Source organism: Sinocyclocheilus rhinocerous, unplaced genomic scaffold, assembly GCF_001515625.1.
Source record: "Sinocyclocheilus rhinocerous isolate Xijiao unplaced genomic scaffold, SAMN03320098_v1.1 scaffold4214, whole genome shotgun sequence".
In the NCBI taxonomy this organism is placed as follows: Eukaryota; Metazoa; Chordata; class Actinopteri; order Cypriniformes; family Cyprinidae; genus Sinocyclocheilus; species Sinocyclocheilus rhinocerous.
This window is the reverse complement of record NW_015636077.1, coordinates 107,311-131,391: the sequence shown is the minus strand read 5'-3', so window position 1 is coordinate 131,391 and position 24,081 is coordinate 107,311. Positions and strand designations below refer to the sequence as shown.

The 24,081-nt window shown below is 37.0% G+C and overlaps 3 protein-coding genes, 1 long non-coding RNA gene and 1 pseudogene across 4 annotated transcripts; all 5 read left to right on the top strand.

Annotated features, from left to right (window-relative positions):
* The first annotated feature begins 3,573 nt into the window (after positions 1 to 3,573).
* On the top strand, positions 3,574 to 6,759 carry LOC107747658 (heat shock cognate 71 kDa protein-like; annotated as a pseudogene).
* On the top strand, positions 6,758 to 8,316 carry LOC107747657 (heat shock cognate 71 kDa protein-like). The gene is made up of 5 exons (XM_016562254.1): positions 6,758 to 6,893; positions 6,965 to 7,170; positions 7,579 to 7,777; positions 7,899 to 8,132; positions 8,306 to 8,316. The coding sequence occupies exons 1-5, from the start codon at positions 6,758 to 6,760 to the stop codon at positions 8,314 to 8,316; spliced, it is 786 nt and encodes a 261-aa protein (XP_016417740.1).
* A 507-nt stretch (positions 8,317 to 8,823) lies between these two features.
* On the top strand, positions 8,824 to 10,669 carry LOC107747656 (chymotrypsin B-like). Its single transcript, XM_016562253.1, has 6 exons — positions 8,824 to 8,997; positions 9,131 to 9,210; positions 9,294 to 9,372; positions 9,759 to 9,939; positions 10,090 to 10,220; positions 10,380 to 10,669. Exons 1-6 carry the CDS (start codon positions 8,824 to 8,826, stop codon positions 10,539 to 10,541), a joined length of 807 nt encoding a protein of 268 aa, XP_016417739.1. The 3' UTR covers positions 10,542 to 10,669.
* Positions 10,670 to 11,781: 1,112 nt separating this feature from the next.
* LOC107747668 (uncharacterized) lies at positions 11,782 to 12,448 on the top strand. The gene is made up of 3 exons (XR_001640827.1): positions 11,782 to 11,860; positions 12,229 to 12,332; positions 12,420 to 12,448. It is a non-coding gene; the product is annotated as an uncharacterized LOC107747668 (long non-coding RNA).
* Positions 12,449 to 21,148: 8,700 nt separating this feature from the next.
* On the top strand, positions 21,149 to 23,653 carry LOC107747655 (C3a anaphylatoxin chemotactic receptor-like). Its single transcript, XM_016562252.1, has 2 exons — positions 21,149 to 21,152; positions 22,641 to 23,653. The coding sequence occupies exons 1-2, from the start codon at positions 21,149 to 21,151 to the stop codon at positions 23,651 to 23,653; spliced, it is 1,017 nt and encodes a 338-aa protein (XP_016417738.1).
* The last annotated feature ends 428 nt before the right edge of the window (positions 23,654 to 24,081 follow it).

Below are 24,081 nucleotides of genomic sequence, written 5' to 3'. Positions count from 1 at the left end.
TTATTTTTACAATCTTTTTTTACATATTTAAAATATATATGTATATTAATATTTTTACGCTATTTATGGAAAGTGCTACATTTAGTATACCGTGTTAGATGCACATACATTGAGGGCACTGTTTTGTATTAACTTTATTTATGACGAACACATCCCTTCAAGAATGTCTTATCCATTAAGTGTTTCAGTGCTTAACACTGTCTGGTTATCTCATGAGAGCATGCTTTTATCTAGCATGCTACAGCACCACCGGTCATTTTGAGGCAAAACGCACCATAAAAAGAAAAGGTGAGGACACTGCACTTATTGAGTTTGTGTAATTCTTAATGAAGGCTGAATAACCTCATGAATGAAAACAAGTGTCTTCTGTGTTAAATTTCCCTGGTGTTGGCAGTAGGTTGTTAACTCATGTGTCTAGCATGCTACAGCACCACCGGTCATTTTGAGGCAAAACGCACCATAAAAAGAAAAGGTGAGGACACTGCACTTATTGAGTTTGTGTAATTCTTAATGAAGGCTGAATAACCTCATGAATGAAAACAAGTGTCTTCTGTGTTAAATTTCCCTGGTGTTGGCAGTAGGTTGTTAACTTATGTGCTTGCTCTGAATGGCAGACGCTGGCGAGGCTGGAGCACATGAGATCTGCAGCCTGGACGTTTCTCTGCACTGTGAGGTCAGGTGATTTCATGCTGAAATCTCTTCGGCCGCTATGGCTATATACACACAAGAGTCCAGGGCTTCTGCCTCTGAGTCCAGCAGTGCAGGAGTGCAAAAGGCACCAGGACGAGCTCTAGCAGGGCTTTGGTCGAGGGCAGACCCCGTGCTGAGGGAAAGGACACATTACCTCTCAATTACAACTTTTCCAGGAAGTTAAAATTTTTCTTTGAAGCATTGCAAGCAGCCTGGCCTGGTGTTCTGTTCTGTCTGCTTCTGTCTGTTTTAGATTTGGACTGTTTTGGAAGTCCTGCATATATATATATATATATTAATTTGGTCTGATGTGCAAACTGTTAAAACAAAGAGAAGTTGTGTGCTCTTGAACAATTCCCACAATAAAATTACATTGTGATAAGTGATAAGTCAGGCACCAGAAGGAATTCCATGAGGAAAAGCATTTTACTTCAGTGACTTAAGTTTATTATTACAAACTTGTCATCCAAATGGATAAGGGAGACATCCAAAATGTTCTGGGGAAGTGCTAGGAATCATTTGAAAACCCCTGTGCTAGAAGGAGAAACACATTTATGCATGGAGGACACAGTTTATAGTTTGGACACACCTATGTGTTCTTTATTATTACCCTTTTTACATTTTAGAATAATAGTAACGCAATCAGAACTATATGAAATAATACAAATGTTGTATGGAAAAAAAAAAATTATTTGCAATTAATTATTATATTGTAAAAATGTCATTAGGTGCAGCCTGGTATGCATGCTGGGTGATTTAATTTATAATATTTGTTCATAAAATATTATAATAATTATTTAATTATATTTTATTATTTATTATAATTAAAGTTTTAGTTTTGTTTAGTTTTATTTGTCTATATACACACACACACATACACATATATATGTGTGTGTGTGTGTGTGTGTGTGCGCGCGCGCTCCCAATTCTGAGAACAGACTAATTTTGCCCCCTCACATCTACCACACATGCAAACACAGCAAATCATGTGAATCTTGCAGGCCACATGACCCATTCATATTCTTTGTGTCTCTTACCTTCCCCATTGTGCTCTTGTCTCATGACAACAGCTTTTCTGTAAGAAACAACCTGCTTCTTTGTCAGGACTGTTTTTTTCCCCCCCTAAAATCCTTCATTTGATTTGCTTTGCAAAGTTAGGTTGGAGTGAAACATTCTGTTCTCTTTGTATACCAACCTTTGATTTTGCATTTCACAATGTTTGATTACAAGATAATATAAGACAATGTTCAATTTTTATAATTAAGAATTACAATAATGAATGAGGTAACTAGGATTTACACAAGCTTCAGTCTGGATCCAGAACACCTGAGAAGAGATGATGCCAACCCCTCAGAGGACCTCAGATGATGCCAACCCTGAAACAACACACAGAACTACCACATTTTGCTATAAGTTTGATTGCATCATATAATAATTGTTGTTAATAGTGTTCATCGTCTGTTTTTACGTCTATTACGTCTATTACGTCTTTAATTGATTTTTCCGTACATTTCTGCCATATGTACATTAACTGACAGTCACCACTGATAAGCTACCACTAAATATTGTAGAAACTTAATTTGCTGTAAAGTTGCTTTGCAACGATTTGTATCGTGAAAAGCGCTATGCAAATAAACTTGAATTGAATTGAATTGAATGAGTAATAATTAAGTAAGCAGTGTGCAGTGACAGAGCTTCACAGTTGTTGTTACTCACAGTCATGGCATGGAGCCAAGCAGGCAATCTAGTGCTTTCCCTAAGCAGCTTAGGGTGGCATGATTGCAGAACAAATGTGGATGTAGCTGGAAACGTGCCCCATTCAGTCTACACCTATTTTATTTAGAGACTAACTAATATTATTACTGATACCAATTATTTTTGTTCAGGTTGAATATGCAATATTTTTCAATCTTTAAAAAAAAAAAAAGAAGAAGAAGAAGAAGAAGAAAAAGTGTGACCCTGTCTGTGAAATCCAGGCTAAAGTCTCAAAATCTAATTATGAGATAACAAGCATCAAAGTTTGATTTCAACCATTAATTTCACTATGATTTCAATCTTTGACATGGCCTTACTCAGTCAGTATTAAAGATATCAAGGTTACATTTTCATAGAATGTTCTTTACATTATGATTTTATGTAAAACAGTAAATCACACAAAAAAAAGACTAGCTGGGTTTTCACAGGCAGAGTCACAAAAAAATATATTTAAAAAATATATAAAATCTAATTATTATTGTTGTCATTAATGCCATCATATTAATGCAAAGTATTGAGCCCCACGTCAGGTTATGAATACACATGATTAATTGTTGAATTATGAGCAATGTGAAACGTGAAACAAGATAACCTAGATTCCTTTATAACCCTGAGTTTAGAATGATCCAGGGTTAACTATTTAAAGTGTGAAAAGCCCTTTTGTAGTTCGTCTAACTGTTCATTTTAAAATATGCGTTTCTCACTTGAGAATTAATGTTTTGTAAAAAGTTGCGTAATTTATGCAAACAATGCATTAAATAAGTTAAATTGCCTATGAATGCAGTCGTGTAATAATTGTTGGATGCTATTTCTTTGCAGACTTGATATTGTAGGACTGTTTATAAAAAAGGAAATATACACGCATTGAAGGTGTGATTTGTAAGCTTACATATTCAAGAAAGTATGTATTCTCAATAAAACAGCTAAAAATGATTTATTCTGATACCTAAAATCACCATTGGTCATCTGGTCCAGGCAAGATTTCAAAAGGTCCAGCAGTGGGTATTGATTTGGGCACCACCTACTCCTGTGTGGAATCTTCCAGCATGGAAAGGTGGATGGAGATCATCGCCAATGACCAGGGGAACAGAACAACCCCCAGCTATGTCGCTTTCACAGACACCGAAAGACTGATCTGAAAACCCAAGAACCAAGTAGCCATGAACCCCAACAACACAGTGTTCGGTAAAGCAGCTCATAATTTGCCAGAACATGATGCATTTTAGTTGAGAAAATGAATGAAAGATTGACATTGACACTTGTTGATGCTACTGTTCTCCATTAGATGGCAGTGCAGTTAATATGATTATAAAACTAAAAGTGAAGACATACTGTACATACTGTAAAGTCTTTGTTAGCAGCAACCAACAGCAGTTTTTAAAGCAATGCTTCTGTTTGTTGTCATTGTTGTCATCTTATTGGTTCAACAGATGCCAAGCGCCTGATTGGTCGACACTTTGATGACCCAGTGGTTCAGTCTGACATGAAGCACTGGCCCTTTATGGTACTCAATGATGGTAGTAAGCCCAAATTGGAAGTGGAGTACAAAGGAGAATTAAAGACCTTCTACCCTGAAGAGGTGTCCTCTATGGTCTTCACTAAGATGAAGGAGATCTCTGAGGCTTACCTGCGCAAGGTGAATAAAACTATGCAAAAGCACTGTAAATGAGCACTTTTAAATCTTTTACATTTATTTTTAGGACCCTTCCAGGCACATTTGTTTCACATATAATGTGCATTCAAGCATACCGGAAATAGATGACTAAGCTAAAGAGAGCATATCTTCATTGAGATCGCATCATTATTAACTTTGTGAGAAAATGTGTGATGTGTGAGTTCTGAATCAAAGATTTGTGACTTCTGGCTAGGAGGATGTGGAAGAAATTCAGAAAATACTGGAAAATATTGTGTACTCTGTTTATTAAGTAACATAATTTGTTTTGAAACGATACATATTTTTTTAGACCGCCGTATTTGTTTGTACTACAGCATTTGAAGCCTTTCCCTGAACTTTGCAAAATGCAAACTGAGGAGAGTTGTGCATGATTTATAATGGATATAAAGCTTTTATCACATACTGTAGTAACAAATGTCAAACCAAAACAGAGAAACACACGTACTGTGGTGAACACTAACATTTCCCTTCAGCACAAGTTCCAAGTTCTGCAAACACAGCTTCACACATCTGATCTTAGTGACGCCTGCAGTAAAAGTGGTTTTGAAAAAAATTCACCACAGATTAATATCTGATTCTGCAGCTCACGTTCCATGTTTTCAAAAATCTCTAATATAGCCTGAAGTTTGTTTTGTGCATGTTATGTGCAGAATTATACCTCCACTTTGTATGAGAGATATTTGGAGATAACGCTGGTTACAGGAAGTATGTGAACTTGATTGCAATCATTAGTGTCAGCAAGGCTCTTTTTATTTAACTGTGCTGCTTCCAAACTCTTTGAAATATTTTACAAGAATGTTCCTTAAAGCATGTATTGTTTCTTCACGAGCGAAATTATTATTATTTTTTAATAAAGAACTGTAAGAATTACTGCAAACTCTTTCAATAATAATCACAAAAATCACTTTACTAAAAACCTTGTCTGAACACTTTATACAGTATATGCTAAACAGAATCATGCTAATGAGGATTTGATCTTGTTTTTTCAGGCCGTGTCAAATGCAGTCGTTACAGTGCCTGCTTAATTTAATGACTCTCAGCGCCAAGCCACCAAGGACGCTGGAACCATTGCTGGCCTTAACGTCCTCTGCATTATCAATGAGCCAACAGCGGCTGCCATCGCATATGGATTGGACAAAAAGGTACAGAGATATCCAAACCTATATTTGACCTAGTTCAGTGGTTTTTACATGAATAGTGTAAATATCTGAGTTTAGTAATCATCCTTAACTGGCTTCTAATGATGTTTGGATGAAGTTGCATCTAGTTTTTGCTGTCCAGCGTCTTCAACTGAACTTTCAGCACAGCAAGTTTAAAGAGTTAGTAGGGTTAAACTGCTGCTTTATGGTCACAATTCACTACAGGTTGGTGGTGAGCGCAATGTCCTCATCTTTGATTTGGGTGGTGGCACCTTTGACGTGTCCATTCTGACAATTGAGTATGGTATTTTTGAAGTCAAGGCTACTGCCGGTGACACCCATCTGGGTGGTGAAAACTTCGACAACCGAATGGTCAACCACTTCATTGCAGAGTTCAAGCGCAAGTTCAAGAAAGACATAACTGGCAATAAACGTGCAGTCCGTCGCCTGCGGACAGCATGTGAGCGCGCCAAGCGCACCCTTTCCTCCAGTACACAGGCCAGCATTGAGATCGACTCTCTGTATGAAGGTGCTGACTTCTACACTTCCATCACCAGAGCGCGTTTTGAGGAGCTCAGTGCCGACCTTTTCCATGGTACACTGGAGCCAGTGGAAAAGTCTCTGCAGGATGGCACAGATCCATGACATTGTGCTGGTTGGTGGCTCCACTCGCATTCCCAAGATCCAAAAGCTGCTTCAGGACTTCTTTAACGGCCGGGATCTTAACAAAAGCATCAACCCTGATGAAGCAGTAGCTTATGGTTTAATTTCGTCTCTAGATGGATTAGTAATTACTTTTTGCTTCATGACATACTAATCTTTCCTCAAATTTCACCAGCTGTCCAGGCAGCCATCTTAGCAGGTGATAAATCGGAGAATGTCCAAGACATTTTGCTGCTGGACTTCACTCCTCTCTCTCTGGGCATTGAGACAGCTGGTGGTGTCATGACTGTGTTAATTAAGAGGAACACCACCATTCCCACCAAGAGAACCAAGACTTTCACCACCTATTCGGACAACCAGCCCGGTGTACTGATCCAGGTAAGTTGAAAGTTGTTGTTGTAGACCCTTACGTTCTTGGTCTTCTTACCCTGCTCAAAGGCCAATCTCAGACCAGCATGAATTTCCATTTCCAGGATGGCTTGGTGCAGATCTAACTTGTGGACCATCATAATCTTCTTGTTCACCAGCAAAAAATAATAGTGAATGAATGAAACTGCTTGACCAAGGAAGGCCTGTTGAAGGCTTGTAAGGAAAGCTTATTAAGCCTGGTAGGGGCACCAACAAACCAGCATCCAAAACACAACATATGCTGGTGACCAGCAATGCTAGAGTATCAGGAAAATCATTGAAATCACTGAGATGTTGACATCAGTTCATCCAGAATCCATGGAGGCATGTGTTACCAATTGGAATCTGTTTTAATTAGCCCGTTTTTCTTATCTTTAGGTATACGAGGGGGAGAGAGCCATGACAAAGGACAACAACCTTCTAGGGGATGGCACAGATCCATGACATTGTGCTGGTTGGTGGCTCCACTCGCATTCCCAAGATCCAAAAGCTGCTTCAGGACTTCTTTAACGGCTGGGATCTTAACAAAAGCATCAACCCTGATGAAGCAGTAGCTTATGGTTTAATTTCGTCTCTAGATGGATTAGTAATTACTTTTTGCTTCATGACATACTAATCTTTCCTCAAATTTCACCAGCTGTCCAGGCAGCCATCTTAGCAGGTGATAAATCGGAGAATGTCCAAGACATTTTGCTGCTGGACGTCACTCCTCTCTCTCTGGGCATTGAGACAGCTGGTGGTGTCATGACTGTGTTAATTAAGAGGAACACCACCATTCCCACCAAGAGAACCAAGACTTTCACCACCTATTCGGACAACCAGCCCGGTGTACTGATCCAGGTAAGTTGAAAGTTGTTGTTGTAGACCCTTACGTTCTTGGTCTTCTTACCCTGCTCAAAGGCCAATCTCAGACCAGCATGAATTTCCATTTCCAGGATGGCTTGGTGCAGATCTAACTTGTGGACCATCATAATCTTCTTGTTCACCAGCAAAAAATAATAGTGAATGAATGAAACTGCTTGACCAAGGAAGGCCTGTTGAAGGCTTGTAAGGAAAGCTTATTAAGCCTGGTAGGGGCACCAACAAACCAGCATCCAAAACACAACATATGCTGGTGACCAGCAATGCTAGAGTATCAGGAAAATCATTGAAATCACTGAGATGTTGACATCAGTTCATCCAGAATCCATGGAGGCATGTGTTACCAATTGGAATCTGTTTTAATTAGCCCGTTTTTCTTATCTTTAGGTATACGAGGGGGAGAGAGCCATGACAAAGGACAACAACCTTCTAGGCAAATTTGAGTTGACTGGCATCCCTCCCGCTCCTCGTGGTGTGCCACAAATTGAAGTTACCTTCGACATTGACTCCAATGGCATTCTCAATGTGTCCGCAGTGGACAAAAGCACTGGCAAAGAGAACAAGATCACAATCACCAATGACAAAGGTAAAATAACTTGCCTTGGCTTTGGATAAAGAGTTGGCTTTATACTTATTGACTTATTGATTCTGGAATTCAAAAATGGTCTCTTTTTCACAGTGAGTTTCTCACTAATCTTTTCTTTCAGGTCGTTTGAGCAAGGAAGAAATTGAATGTATGGTACAGGAAGCCGACCAATACCGAGCAGAGGATGAAGTCCAGAAGGAGAAAGTCACTGAGAACACTTTAGAGTCCCTGGCCTTTAACATGATGAGCACTGTGGAGGATGACAAGCTGAAGGACAAGATTAGTGCAGAGGACAAAAAAACTATTATTGACAAATGCAATGAGGTCATAGCCTGGCTGCACAGGAACCAGATAGGTAACAACTATACTCATTATTGATAATTATTCTACAGGGAGGGTTGTTTACACCTATGCTATACAGTTAATTCATTCATTCATTCAGTCAGTGTTTCCTGTATAACCCAATTAAAAATAAAGCATTTTATTTCCTTAATATCTTCATGTCTTTCATGTCTCATCTCGTGCTAGAAGGAATGTAATGGTCTGTTAGAAATTTTCAGAAAATTCCAGAACAGCCTTGATATGCAACATTCTCATTTGTGCAATTGGATGCATTCATGGAGAAAGAAAGGTAGTTAGAAAGAAAAGTTGTTGTTTTTTAGAAAGGTAGGTGATATCCCTTTGTTTTTGTTTGGCTGACCCACCTATTTCAGTCAGTTGCGTGAGGAAAAAAATAATTCAATTTTTTATTGTTTTCCTCATATGACAAATACAAACATTCCTGAGCTCCTCCTAACTATAAGGAAACACCTGTATGAATTGCGGAATATAACAGGTGCTAGAGAGAATATAAAGCAGGAGAGAGACTAATGGGAACAACAGCAACATGAATGCCTGGGGGATTTCCTGGAGGGGCAGGAAGTAGTCCCTCCTCTGGTCCTACCATTGAGTAAGTGGACTAATCTTGACACCAGCACATCTAGGTTCACACATAGACAAAAACCAACGCAAAATTTGATTTACATCAACTTGCTGCATCTCAAACTATGGTAATAGGATGCGGGGTGCGTCAATTTATAGTGCGTCACCCGGCAGGTGAAATTGCCAAAAGATCTATAAGCGTTAAGGATGAGCCAAACCCAAGTCTTGTTGGGGGAGGTGATGCAGGATTTATTCATGGAAATGAGGCACACCCTTGGCCCTGGCAGGTCTCTATCCAGGTAGTGTTATAAGTTTTAATGACACAATCTTTGTTTATACTAGTGGATCCATTTCTCAAAGTATCCTATAGTGGTGGTGGGCCTCATTCTCTGCATCATGATGTACTTGTGAAATTCTTTATATTTGATTCAGACATCCAGAGGTGAGCACTTATGTGGTGGTTCCCTGATCAGCACAAACTGGGTCCTCACTGCTGCCCACTGTTCAGTTCAGTAAGAACCCATCCATCCATCCAGGTATTTTTATACATCTGTTTTTAAGATTTTTATGCTTTTCCCTGTCACTGTCTTTCTAGGTCTGGATATCACTATGTAGTCCTTGGACAGTATGACCGTGGCTCTAATGAACTTGTTCAAGTGAAGAAAATTGCAAAGGTATCATCTTTAATGTGCATTTAAAACAAAGGTTCTAAGCTTTAAATGACACTACTGTTCAAAAGGCTGCATTTATTTGATAAACGTAAAAGCAGTAATATTGTGAAATATTATTAATTTCTTTCTATTTGAATATACTTTTAAAATGTAATTTATTTATGTTATACAAAGCTGAATTTTCAGTATCATTACTCCAGTCTTCAGTGTCACATGATCTTTCAGAAATCATTCAAATATGTTGATTTGCTGCTTAAGAAACATTATTATCACGGTGATTTTTTTTTTTTTTCAGGGTTCTTTCAAAGTTAAATGTATGTCTTTACTATCACTTTTGATCAGTTTAATGCATCCTTGCTGAATAAATGTATTCATTTTTTCATACATAGGTCATCACACATCCTAACTACAACAAACAGACTGAATACAACGATATTACACTACTGAAACTGTCAAGTGCAGTAGAGATGACTTCCCGTATCTCTCCTATATGTTTGCCTAACTCCTTCACCAACGTCCTTCCTGGGACTCGTTGTGTCACCACTGGCTGGGGCGTAACTGAAAATGACCGTAAGTCCATTCTTATCACCTGTGTCAAATATAACAGAATATTTTCAGTTGTGCCTATATCTCCTGGATTTACTAAAAAAAAAAAGCAGCAGTTGGTCCTTGCTCAACCATTCAGATACTTAATGTCTTATATTATTCTTTTGAATTTAGTGAATCCTCGATTCCTGCAGCAAGCCACTCTGCCGATAGTGAGTCAGGCTCAGTGTAGGCAGTTTTGGGGTAGGAACACTATCACAGACGCCATGATCTGTGCTGGAGCCTCTGGAGCCTCGTCTTGCGAGGTATAGAGACAGATGCATGAACATATTTTACACACAAGCTATTAATTTAAAAAAAATTCTAACTAAATTAATTAAAATATGTGAAATAGCAGCTCACTGACAGTACAAAAGGGTCTAAACTCGCAATGTTAATCACTGATGTCTGTGTGTCCACTGCAGGGTGATTCTGGTGGTCCTCTGATGTGTGAGAGTTCAGGTGTTTGGTACCAAGTGGGCATCGTTTCCTGGGGCCACAAATCCTGCAGCACTGACCGTCCAGTCACCTACACTCGTGTCTCTTACTTTAGAAAATGGATCGAAGAAATCATTCGATTCAACTAAAGAACCAGCATGTCTCCGTTTCAAGTTCTCCTGTGTCTGAACATTCAGTCACCAGTCCAGTGATCAAACTGTGTCTTCATAACACTGTTACACTACTGCTTTGAATACTGGAAATACCTCATAACATAATGCCAACTGAATTATTCAAAGCACTTAATAACTTTATATATCAACAATGTATTCATTTTAATTAGCCTAACTATAGATTATGCTAAACTTATGAATGCATGCATACTTATGGCTGAATAAATATTAAATACAAATTTTGGTTCTTCCTGGTATGCCTTGACTTTCTATGACAACAAGCATACTAATTTGGGTTCAGCAGAAAAAATCAAACTAAGTGGCATCTGCAAACAAAGTGTGCTAGACCTTTACCCAATTTGGAATGACTTGGATGTTTTTTTAGTAGATGTATTACATCAGTTCCCTAATCCTGTGCTAGGTTTTACATTTAAATTATATAGTGTGTTAAATGAATTTCTCAGGATCAAATCCAACTAAACCAGAAGAGCTTGTTAAGTCATGTCTGTTCATGCAGTTCTGCACATTGCCCATATTTTTTTTAAAAGCTATTCGTCATAAGTTTGCATTGATTGAGAAAAGACAGTATACACTTGTCTACTTGTCTGTGTTGTCCTTGTAGAGCATGATCATGGTTCCGATACAAAACCTGTGCAGACTATGAGCATTCCTAGGGTGTCAGCATTACAATGATTAACACTTTGTAACTTATAGGCATTGTCCTAGAAACCACAGGGGTTAAACATCTTTTCATATAGTGTCAAGCAACCACAAAACATTCTGTACAATAAAAAAATATATTTAAAAATACTTTTTTTTCTTTCTTAGCGTAAGAAAGAAAGAAGAAAATATCTTAATTTTTTGTGCATTTTCTTTCTTGTATCTTTTGCTGAAAGATTATATGGGGTGGAACAAGAACTTCAGGTTATATATTTACAGGTGAAAGAATAACATCTCTGGTGCCTCATTGCTGCAACTGAATGCATTCAGAAAAAAAAAAAATTTTAAACAAAGGTGGGAAGCCGACCTTTTTTCTCAGTTGACCCATTTGTTCTTGTCAATATTTCAACATACTTTTTGTCACATGACTGTACTAAACAAGATATGAACGTTCCTGAGCTCTGAGATCCTACCAGCTGCATGGAAGCACCTTGATGAATTCCCAGTTTTATCAGATGCTGGGTAGAATATAAAGCATGGGAGAGACCCAATGGGAACAGCAGCTGAACTTTAAGTACTTGTCTCCACCATGCTCTGGATCATCAGCTGTTTTGCTTTGGTGGCCTCCACTCTGGGTGAGTTTTCAGAGTCAGTGTCAACCTGAAGATAATAATTACTCTTAAACATAATTTACAGCATTTATATGTTATTATTTTCATTATTATTATTGCTATTATTATTATGCATACAGCTTTTAGAACCCCGTATTACTAGGAGGTTTACATGAAATATTTTTATATATATTGTATTTTATATATATATATATATATATATAATACACTGCTATATATACTGTATGTATATTTATTTATTTTTTTTTATTATTTTTTTTTAAATCAGAGGACTTTCTGAGGTTCAGAATACATTATTATAATCAAACTAAAAAGTGATCAAGAACTGATTAATAACCCATAATTGCATGTTTTTGCATGTACTTGTATAGGTTGTGGAGTGCCTGCCATTAAGCCAGTAATCAGCGGCTACAACAAAATTGCTAATGGAGAGAATGCAGTGTCTGGTTCCTGGCCCTGGCAGGTCTCTCTCCAGGTAACTTTTACTAGCTTTAAGGGTCTTTATAATTTAATATCTATAAGTTGAGATCCTATCATTTATATTTGATAATGTATGAACCAGCAATCCAATGGCTTCCATTTTTGCGGAGGTGGTCACTGCTGCCCACTGCCGTGTCCAGTAAGAACATCTGACTCTGTTTTCCTTTATAAACATACCCTGCCTGATTCTTTTCCGTGCTCCTATTTTCTACGTTTCCTGTTTATTCCTCCTACCCTATAGGGCTGGATATCACTATGTTATTCTTGGAGAGCATGACCGTGGCTCCAGCGCGGAGTCTGTTCAAGTCAAAAGCATCGCCAAGGTATCAGCTTTAATGATATCAGTCGAGCATCCCTTTACTTTGAGTCACTGTCTGCTGATAACATTGCAGTGGTTCTATGATATCTTTGGCATTACCTCAAGAGCCACAGGGTTTTGCCACAGTTAAAAATGTTGGTTGCTTACTACTCAGAACCAGGCTACATGACGGGATCTTACAAATGCTCGCGTCAAACAGACTCTTTTAACAATTGCGTCATGTCTTACTCTTTTTTTCCAGCATGTAACCAGATTTTTATTGTTTCTGTAAGTGTTTTTAGTATTGCGAGTAATTGATAGATATCACTTAAGTCTATGAAAAACCCTAGTTTTTAGTTTTCTTCTCTCTATTTTGTGTTTGAGTTCACTAATATAACTTTACGTTTTAGGAGTCACTGTCTGCCGACTGCGTTTCTGTTGTTATGTGATGTCTTAACCATAAGCACTGAGACCACAGGACTGTGTAGAAAATGTATGTCACGCTGAAAAGAGGAACAGACCTACATTTAAGTTGTTTTTCTCTAAATCGCTTCCCTTCTGTTGAAACGATTGCACTCAGTTCAGATACAGCAAGATGCGTCATGCAAGGTTTGATGTTTGCAGTGACATTACATAGGAAAGAACCAATGATATTTGACACCACTGCAGTCAGGCCTGGCATGATGCATATAAAAAAGTTTTATATTTGATTGTAGGAGACACTCGTCGGCCACTTTATTGCGTACACCTGTTCAACTGCTCGTTAGCGCAAATATCTAATCAGCCATGGCAGCAACTCCATGCATTTTAGGCATGTAGACATATGCTTCCATTTACCTCGGAAGTCAGAGCTGGGAATGACGTCACACCACACAAATTGTACCATGTTCCAGTAAAGAAGCCAGAAAACCAAGACGGACACATCTATTGTTAGCAATACCAGTCGATTAAAAACACATAAAAAGCTGTATTTTGCATAGATAATGCCATAGTATTATGTCCACACATAGAGGTTGACTAGTACTGTGTGCAACACTGAGTTTACTGAGACACAGATAAACATTAGTGCTAATAAACAATATATTACTACTGTTTCTCTTCTGTTGATGCACTGAGCAGCCATATTGGATTCTGAAAATGGAGTTGTTGAGATTCCTCCGAGACTCCGAGTCGGAACTCCAACTTGGGAGGGCGTTCCAGTTAAAAGTTCCTTCTGGGAACTAGGAATTTCCAACTTCCGAGTAACAAAATGGAATTGTACAAATTGGTGTGTACCAATAGTCAAGATGATCTGCTGAAGGTCAAACCGAGCATCAGAATTGGGAAGAAAGGTGATTTCAGTAACCTTGAACGTGGCATGGTTGTTGGTGCCAGATGGGCTGGTCTGAGTATTCCAGAATCTACTGATCTACTCACAAACAACCATCTCTAGGGTTTACAAGAATGGTTCGAGAAAAAAAAAACTAAATATTTACTGAGTGGCAGTTCTGTGGGCGAAGATGCCTTGTTGATGGTCAGAGGAGAATGGCCAGACTGGTTTGAGCTGATAGTAAGGCAACAGTAACTCAAATAACTACTTGTTACAACCGAAGTATGAAGAAGAGCATCCCTGAATGCATGAACACATCAAACCTTGAAGCCAATGGGCTACAGCAGCAGAAGACCACAGGTACCAATCCTGTCAGCTAAGAACAGGAAACTGAGGCTACAATTCGCACAGCCTCACCAAAATTGGACAAAAGAAGATTGGAAAATGGTTGCCTGGTTTGATAAGTCTCGATTTCTGCTTCAACATTTAGGTAGTACACTCTAAAAATGCTGGGTTAAAAACAACCCAAGTTAAATATGGACAAATCCAGCGATGGGGTTAAATGTTTAACCAACCTGCTGGGCAGTTTTATTCAACTCAACTATTGTTTAAAAAATACTATATGGCCGGCTTACAATGAACCCAAAATAGGTTGGAAAATAAAAATCAGACATATAATTATTAGAGGCGTCAGCAATAATCAAAAGGTGAATATTTATTAATAAGCAATTTAATAAATGTTTATTATTTAATTATTATTTATTAAACATATTAATAAATGTTAATTTCCAACATATTTTGTGTTCATTTTAAGCCAGCCATATAGTAATTTTTAAACAATAGTTGAGTTAAATAAAACTACCCAGCAGGTTGGTTAAACATTTAACCCTATCGCTGGGTTTGTTCAACAACTTGGGTTATTTTTAACCCAGCATTTTTTAGTGTAGGGTCCGAATTTGGAATAAACAACATGAAAGCATGGATCCATTCTGCCTTGTATCAATGGTTCAGGCTGCTGGTGGTGTAATGGTGTGGGAGATATTTATTTGGCACAGTCTATGCAATTTTTCTTAGTAAATCAACCACAATATGCCCACAAAGTGCACATGCAACATCCTCAATCCACCCATGAACTTTTCATATAAGTAGAGGAGATCCTGTTACCAGCTGTTGATTATTTGACCAAGTTGTGAGCATTGACAATACAAACCAAGATACAGAAATGGGTAAGAGTCTCATCTGTGCAATATTCCTATGATTTAATATGGTTGTTGTTGTTTTTTAATATTGCAAAATAAATTGCTGTTGTAGACACAATCAGTAACCTTATTGTAACCTTATATTTAGGTCAGTGTATAAAATCATATAAATGGTTATGGTAAAGACTAACCCTAAATTACTCAATTAGGCACTTAAATGATAACCGTATAGCCAGAGGTCACCTAAGTCCGGACCAGACCTCAGTAAATTTTTCATGTTCAAAAACAAAATTTGTTCTCTGGATGAATAATTTGCTGTTTAAAACTCTTATGAGTGTCTGCATGTGTAATTCGGTTTAGACCGTTTGCAAGAATGTTTAGGGTCCGTGATATGAAAATGATCGCTAGAGACGCTGGCGGAGTGAACGAGGCTTGAGAGAGCTGTAAGTGAGGGCGCGGGCGCCAGATCCAGCTATTATAAGCGTCTTCGGACTTGTCTTTTCCACTTAATTTGACACTTTAGACAGTTAATAAAGTGAGAATGTGCAGTTTAGGGTTAGCTATTAACTTTATCTTATCTTATTTACAAAATATTTACTAATTTCGGTTTATTTTTATTTATTTTTCGGTTTTTATTATTTTTTTCATAGCAATATCTGGCAACACTGCATCGCCGGCAAACTGACAGTAATCAAAAAAGCCCAAGGATAGGTTATCGTTGACAGGATACGACATTTGGTAAGGCAAATGCAAAAAACAACATGATATTATCTGTCAGAGACGTTATCAAAAACAGCAGCATTTAACACTAGTACACAGATCAGTAGAACAAGTAGGTTACAGAATGAAAGGAAATATGCAAACACCAAACATGAAGAAGTATATGCTATTTCATTCAGTATAGTTACATTTTCACAAAGTCATGCAGAAAAACATAAGAGCACTAGACAAAGTTATCATCTATATTGCAATGGTTATTAATGAAAACTATAACAGTAACAAATATTACTGGGACAGTTCCTGCTTTGTTTGTTACTACAGTTAACAGGGAATAAAATGCAAAGAATAAAATTAAACCAAAAAAATGTTAGTTTTCTTGTAAGGGGATTCAGGTAAAGTGGGCCGACCTTTAAGTTTCAGTAATTATACTCAAATTCATTAAATAAATTAACATTCACTGGTTATTTTATAGTTGACATGTATAGTTTACTTTTTTAGAAAACAATGAGACTGCAGTCAGGAAATTCAAGTCAAAGATGGAAGAAAGGAAAGAGAGAATAAAAGGAAGGCAAGGCATGAAGTTAAGCTGTGGAGTGAAGAAAGGATGAGAGGAGCAAAATGTAGATGCAGAATATAAATCTTAAAATATGAACACAATTAAAGTTATTTTAAAGTGTTTATAGAACATAGACAGATAAAGATTTTACATTATCATTTTAAATGTTCCTCTTATTATTTGTTTAGCCTATTTATTCTTGCTTGTTTTATAGTCACATTTTGTATATATTGTAGAGTTCATTTTTATCAATATACTGGTTTCTGAATATCCTGATATTCAGATTTCATCAAATTTAATGCCAACACAACATGTTCTTTTCAGTTGTTTGGAGTAAGACTCATGAATTGAGATGAGGATTTACACATGATTTATTTTACTCATAACCTATAGGTTATATAATTTGGGGTTTGTTAAATATGTTGTTAAAAATCTCTGTCTGATAATATGTGTTAATATATCATTGGTTTTTAATTAAGATGCAGAATATTTTATTTGATAAGGTATGGCCCACTTTACCAGACCAGCTGGCCCACTTTACCTGAAAAGAAATTTGTGCATGATCTCAAAATGTTTATTGGTATAGGCCTATAGCTTGCAAATAACATTTTATATGAACTGTATTCAAATTGAAATATTATAGCTGGACCTTAAAGTTAACAAAAGTAATAAGGAAAAGAAAAGAAAAAAAACATTAAATTATACGTTTTACAAAAAGTGGCCCACTTTACCTGAAATCACCCTATTGTTGCATGAATAATAAACTGATAAAATTATTCACCCCTAACCTATATAGTAAAGTATTAATGAGCTTGTAACACTCCAAAGAGAACGGAAAACTTGAAATCGCATCATATGACCCCTTTAACTAATTTTGATACAATAAATATGGTATAATTTAAAAGTGTTCATCCCTCCAAAACAGAGAAAACATCTTTCACAAACGTCTACATGTCTGTCTCTTTTAAAGTGTTAGTGTATATAATGAGTTGTATTTGTAGGGGTTATTATTGCACCGCAGACCTCACTATAATTTTCAAACCCTGGTTATGGCCATGACTGTGGGGTTATGGATGCTTCATGGATTGCTGGCACAGGGGTGTTTGAGGAGTAAGACATTCTGTCTTAAAGTAGCCATTGTGAGATTCTATAACACCCTGTGGCCTTCTGTACCCTGTTGCATGCATTGCATCACCAGACAATCACACAAGACATGATTTATATAGCTGTTTTTGCCTAGACTGTCTCATTCCATTTCCCTGCTTGTGCTGAGTTAACAGTTTCAATTTCTCTCTCCGTTACTTAGGCCTATTTATAACGAAGCCCCTCACAATAACGATTTGAACCTGGCAAAGTTTGCTTTCGAGGAAAATGATGCCGGATTATTTTTTACACTATTTATTTATTATGTACTTTATATATACAGTTTAGGTTTGGTTGGTGTTCTTCCAAGAATTTAAATCTTGAATGTTTCTGAAATGAGCATAGTTTATGTGGTCATAACAGGCTTCTCTCTATTTAAATTGTATATTCTTTATTCTCCTTTTTAGCCTGTTAATACTCAATTTCAGTTTCCTCTCCACAAACATCAAAACTTTTTTATTTAACAAAATGAATAGTAACTTTGACAGTTAAGCTCCAAAGGGGTCAAAAAACCTGCGGCCCAGCAGTCAATATGACTTTATTATTGACTTCATTAAATTTCATACAATTTGTGTAGGATATTTATTCGCGCAGAAGGCGTGCTCATGCATACGGATTCATTTAAAGTTGTTTCTTACCTCGTTCTGATGTTGATAGATCCAGATTATTCTAAATGTGGCAGCGTGTACTACACAGAAAAACAATTGAATAATATGCGTCCTAGCGTGCTTGCTCTCGCTATCTCTCTCGAGATCTTGCCTGAGAGCATGCGCGATTCTTAAAACCATGAAACAAACAAAAAAAAAACTTTTTAATAGACCTAGACTACGAGCGTTTTACAGACCTCTCATTTGCGTGCATGTCGTCTAATGTCCAGTTTGCATTTTGTCATGTTTCTTTGAAATAAATAGTGCTAAAATAAGTCCACTGGGAGATAGGTGTGGTTGTAAATGCAGAATGATTTTTTTTTGTGCAAATGTATTGTACACACAAATTACATTATTTTAGTCAAATGAAACCCATTCTAAAACCATACATTAAAAGAAAAAAAAAACATGTTTTATTCTTGCGCATGATTCAGCTTTCTAAAAATGCAACCCTAAAACAAGCTAAATGGGAAAAAAAAGAAAAACGTGTCTCAAAACGTTGCTTTTTCTCCCATTCTATATCATTTTCAATGCAAAAATTATGGTACAGTATTTCTAACAGAGAAAATGTGTTGCTAGTCAGATGTGCCACAAAATGTTTAATTTGCATGTTGTTTTGCTCCAGAACCAATTCTCACTGCACTTTTATCTTTTTTTTTTTTATATATATGTATCATGTGCACCGGTTTGAAAAGTGATTATCTGACTAGTGTCACTGTAACCCAGGTGAAAGAGGGCTTTTCAGGCATCCAGATTGTAGCAAATTAGCTCAAAAGGGAAATGTAGGCTATATAAACAATTACAATTAATTAAAATTAAGTATAATTATTTATATCAGCTGCTAGTAGTAACTGTAGCAAAATGAATATTACAATCAACCAATCTGTCCGTCCAGTGAACATTCAGTGTAATTTTATATCAACTCTAAGAAATTATATTTTCGTGGCCACAGAAAATAACTTTCTCACAGTACTACTAATGTATTAGAGCATGTAAACAAGATCAGGAATCATTAAAGGGACACTGATTTACAAGCCGTGACAGAATCAGAAACTCATATAATTTGTGCACACAAGTTTTATTAACTAAACGCCAACACATAACTAGTCTAAACAAACAAACGAACAAACATGCGCTTACACATAAAGGGGAGTTAAAGTGGATAATTGAAACTATTAGAGAAAACAGAGAATGCAACTATGGAAAATGAGTCAGTTAATCACCTGAGTGAAACCATTAGCGCCTTTTTAAATCGGGGGTTTTCAGCTTATACTAAACCTCTGTTTCGTTTAAATGTACAATACTTGCATTGCCTTGGCTGTTGAACGAGCGTCTGGATGCAGTATCAGATGAAAATCTTGATGGTTTGAATGTCTGGTGGTGTTGGAATTGCGATCACGTTCTTCCGGGTTTGAAGGGTGACGAACTCCAAAGATGTTATTCTGACTTGGTGGTGGTTGGGAGAGTTTTCTCCCCGATGGAAAGTGAAGACATGGCTGTAGTCGAGGCCTTCCAGGTGCGCAGTGGAAGACGGGAAGGTGACGAGAGAGAGAGAGCCAAGAGACAAGAGCCAAAAGCCAGGCGGCTCACTGATGTGAGGCCTTTTAAGTTCTATGGAGATCACACCTAAGTTCTATGGGGATCAAAGAGCCAATGGTGTCTCGAACATTTGGGGGGAACGTTTACGACTCTTTGTCTTCGAGTATGTTTTGCACTGGATTGGGTGTTGATGCAAAAGGTATCAGCATATAATATACACTCTCATTTAGATAATGAAAATACAAATTCGTAGATACCAAACATGCTATAGGTGAGGTCATATTAACTACGGATTCTATCATAAGCTTGCATAAAACAGTATTCAGTACAAAAAGACAATATACAAGAACAGTAATAATATACACAATGAACTGGGCATATGCATGATAGAAAGGTCATAGAAAGGTTTGTCTATGAATTAGGGGAGAGTCCATTTTTATGGGCATTGTGTCTTTCCTATGGGGAAATGTAGTGTGAGTTCCTCTGCCCGCATTCCTTTGAGCAATAAAACTAGCGTTATCAGATGATTTGTCTTTGGTTGCCATGGAACCAGAGGCCTGTTCTGACTTTTTGAGGTGTTAGTTGCATTTTGGGGGCAGGGTCCATAGTCCCTCATAGTTGGCTTGTTGGTTGGGTGAGGGATGTTAAGTTCAGAATAAATTAACCATTTTTTTTCATTAAATGCAGTGGAGAATAAGCAGAATGTCAATGTTAGTAAGTAATATCTAAAACAACACCTTTTGTGGTTTGCTTGGCTTTTCTAAACAGCTGTCTGAACCCCATTCTCTGTGTTAATGCGCGAGGAGGTTAAGAAGAAGCTTAAACAGTCTCTGCTGCTGGTGCTGGAAACAGCTTTTGCTGAAGAACATCTGGACTTTCTGGATCACAAAGACGAGAAAAGACACCAGTGCTTCCTTGACCAGCTGCAAAGACAAGAAAACAATAATAAGATCAATCTCTAAGTAGCTAAAGTAGCTTATTGTTTTACAATGATTGATCCGATTTGTGTTGTAAATAGAAGTGTGACAAAGGTCTGTCTTCTAGATAAGTCAATGTCCCAAAAATAAATCTCTGGATATTTCCTGTACAGTGAAGGTTTCTCACTGAATGTCCCGTGTCACAGGATAGTGTCTTTCGATAACATGTCACCTGGCAGGGAACACACTTCTCTCTGCACTCATGATTCATTGGTGGAATTTCAGATTGCAGAAATAGAACTTAAAATTGCACAAATAGATTTCTGCAGAAGCATATTTCTCTTCCTACTCCATCCCACCATTACACTTTAATAAGTAAACGGGAATTTATCATCAATTGTTCACTGTCAATTGAAAAGAGAACATGCAAAGAGATTTCATGGGCTTTTACACAAGAAAACATAGAGAAGAGAGATAGAGAAAATGGGTAAGAGTCTAATTTGTGTATTTTATGCATAATTGGTGCGTGCTGGAAGAATAATATTATTTTATCATTATCTGTAACTGGGTGAAAATGTCAATGTCAATTTATTTCTAGAGCACAGTTTAAAACAACGTAGAGTTGACCAAAGTGCTTTACAATTATACTCTTAGAACAGCATTCAAACAAAACAAAACAAAGCAAAACAATTAAAAACAGATTCAATTAATCTCTACAATACATTAAAAAGCCAGAGAAAACAGATGAGTTTTTAATTTTTGCCTGTCTGACAATGCTTTAGCAGTTCTTATACACATGTTTATATTTCACAGTTTAGGCCCAATCACAGAAAAGGCCCATTAAAAAAAAAAAAAAAAAATGCCAGTTTATTTTCAGAAGTTATTGTTCATATAAAGTTGTGTCCTAACTGCAGCAAATGTCCCAGTGGTAGGTTTTAGCTTTTTTTATTATTTTGTTTTGTTTTATGAAGGTTGCATTCATTTGTTTTTATTTTTATACTTGTTTTACTTATTTATTTGTTTGTTTATTGCTTGATTTTGTTTATGCTTTTTATTGCCCTTTGTACATATATATTACCGTCTCAGACCCAGGCCCTTCACTTCAAAATATAAATATCCACCATAAATAAATGACTTAAAAATAATTTTCCAAACTATGATTATCTACACAAAGTGAAATCTTCATGCAGCATTTAATATGTATGAAAATTAGGTAAATATCACATTTAATCATTTAATATGTATGAAAATTAGGTAAATATCACATTTAATTTTCAAAATGTCATCATGTTTTTATTTTTTCCTAATGCAAAAAGTGTGAAAATATTATTTAAATGTATGTACTTACAATAAATACATTTACAGAATACTATTGCTGAAATTTGGTTAAAATGCACACTTTCAGATGAAAATGACAGGATCCTTCTTTAAAGCTGCAGTCCGTAACTTTTTTGTGTTCAAAATTTACCAAATTTATATAATAAGCGAGTACACCATGAATCAATTTTCCAAATCGTGTTTTTGGCTTGTTCTGAATCACTACGGTACACCTATAATAAGTATTTATATTCGGACTATTTAGACTGGTTCGGGTAGGTACCGCTGCGGAGTAGCCCAGTACCTGTGTGATTCGCCATAGACATAAACAGAGAGAAGTAGGTCCGGCTACAATGTTCTTCCGCAAGACGCAGGCAGTTCTGTTTATTAACCGCTAGGGCGCCAAAAGTTAAGGACTGCAGCTTTAAATAAATTAACAGACCGCCAAAAGTTACGGACTGCAGCTTTAAATAAATAAACAGAAAGAAAGAAAGAAAGAAAGAAAGAAATTAAATATGAAGTGCGAGTGTGAAACTATGCTTCACATAGCATGCTGTGCTGGGGTAGAAAAAATTGTCGCATGTGAAATGTGGCATAAAAAAAAACATTCAGATTCCATAGACCAACACTCATTGTATTTTTCTCTTGTTTTGTGTAGCAGACACTATTTTTGGACCTCAAAATGTGACCAGATTCATTACAGACAATTCTACCGTGCAGACCGAGGGCATGAACGTCTTCAAATTTTGCATTTACTTTGCCATTCCTGCCGTAGGTCTCGTTGGAAATGGGCTCATCATATTTGTGACCGGCTACAAAATGAAGACGACAGTCAACTCCATTTGGTTCCTTAACTTGGCAATTGCAGACTTCATCTTCTCCTTAACTCTCATCATAAGCATGATTTTAGCCTTATGCAAGATGGCTTGGCACTTTGGCGACTTACAGTGCAAGTTTATCCATTTCATGATTTACTTAAACATGTTTGCCAGCATTTTTTTGCTGACGACTATCAGTCTGGACCGATGCCTGTGCACATGGATGGTCGTGTGGACTCAGAATAATCGAACCCTGTTCAAAACCAGAATCATCTGCAAGATTGTGTGGGTTTTATCCATTGGCTGCAGCATCCCCGCTGTCCTCCGTCACTCAACAGCAGAGCCTGATGGAATCTGTAACTATCCAACTTCTATACAATCCTACAAGGCCTTGGTCACATATAGGTTCATAGTGGGCTTCATCATCCCCTTCTTGATCATTGCATCTTCATATATAGCTATCGGAGTGCGAGTCAAAAGCCTCAAAAAGGCGAAGCAGCTCAGGTCATACCGGGTTATTATAGCTGTGGTCCTGGCCTTTTTCATATGCTGGTTTCCTTATCATATCCACGAGTTTTATCACATACGTGCACAGGAGAATCAATGGAGTGAGTCAGATAAAGAGGTTTTATTAAAAACAGAAGCTGTAGTGAACTGCCTGGTTTTTTTAAACAGCTGTCTGAACCCCATTCTCTATGTGTTCATGTGTGATGAGTATAAGAAGAAGCTTAAACAGTCTCTGCTGCTGGTGCTGGAGACGGCTTTCGCCGAGGATCATCTGGACTCAAAGCAAACAAAAGACATTGCTATCGCTACACCTGCCAGCTGCCAGGATGAAAAACCAAGCCATTAAAATTATCTAGACATTTACATCTCCATTTTCCTACCTTGATGGCCGCACTCTTATGACTTATACAAATGAGGTTCAACAGAATAAATAGCCATGAACTGCATTATACAAGGGAAAATTTTGAACCTATGACTCAATTCTTTCTGGGGGAAAAATGTTTAGAAACTCTGGCTAAATCTTGTTGGCCATTTTTAAATGCAACATAATCTCACTTCATACATTTTATGGCATAAAAATATGTAAAAGCATCAAAATATTTTCCTTTTATGCGAATGACATACAGAAATGTTGGGCCCTATTACACTGAAAAAAAACTCTGAAATGTTTAGTTATTTCACAATTAATTTCAAAGAAATATCAAGTCACACATTGAATTAAAAGTGAAATTTTCAAGTAGACAGACTGAAATAGTATTTTCCTGTAAAACATAC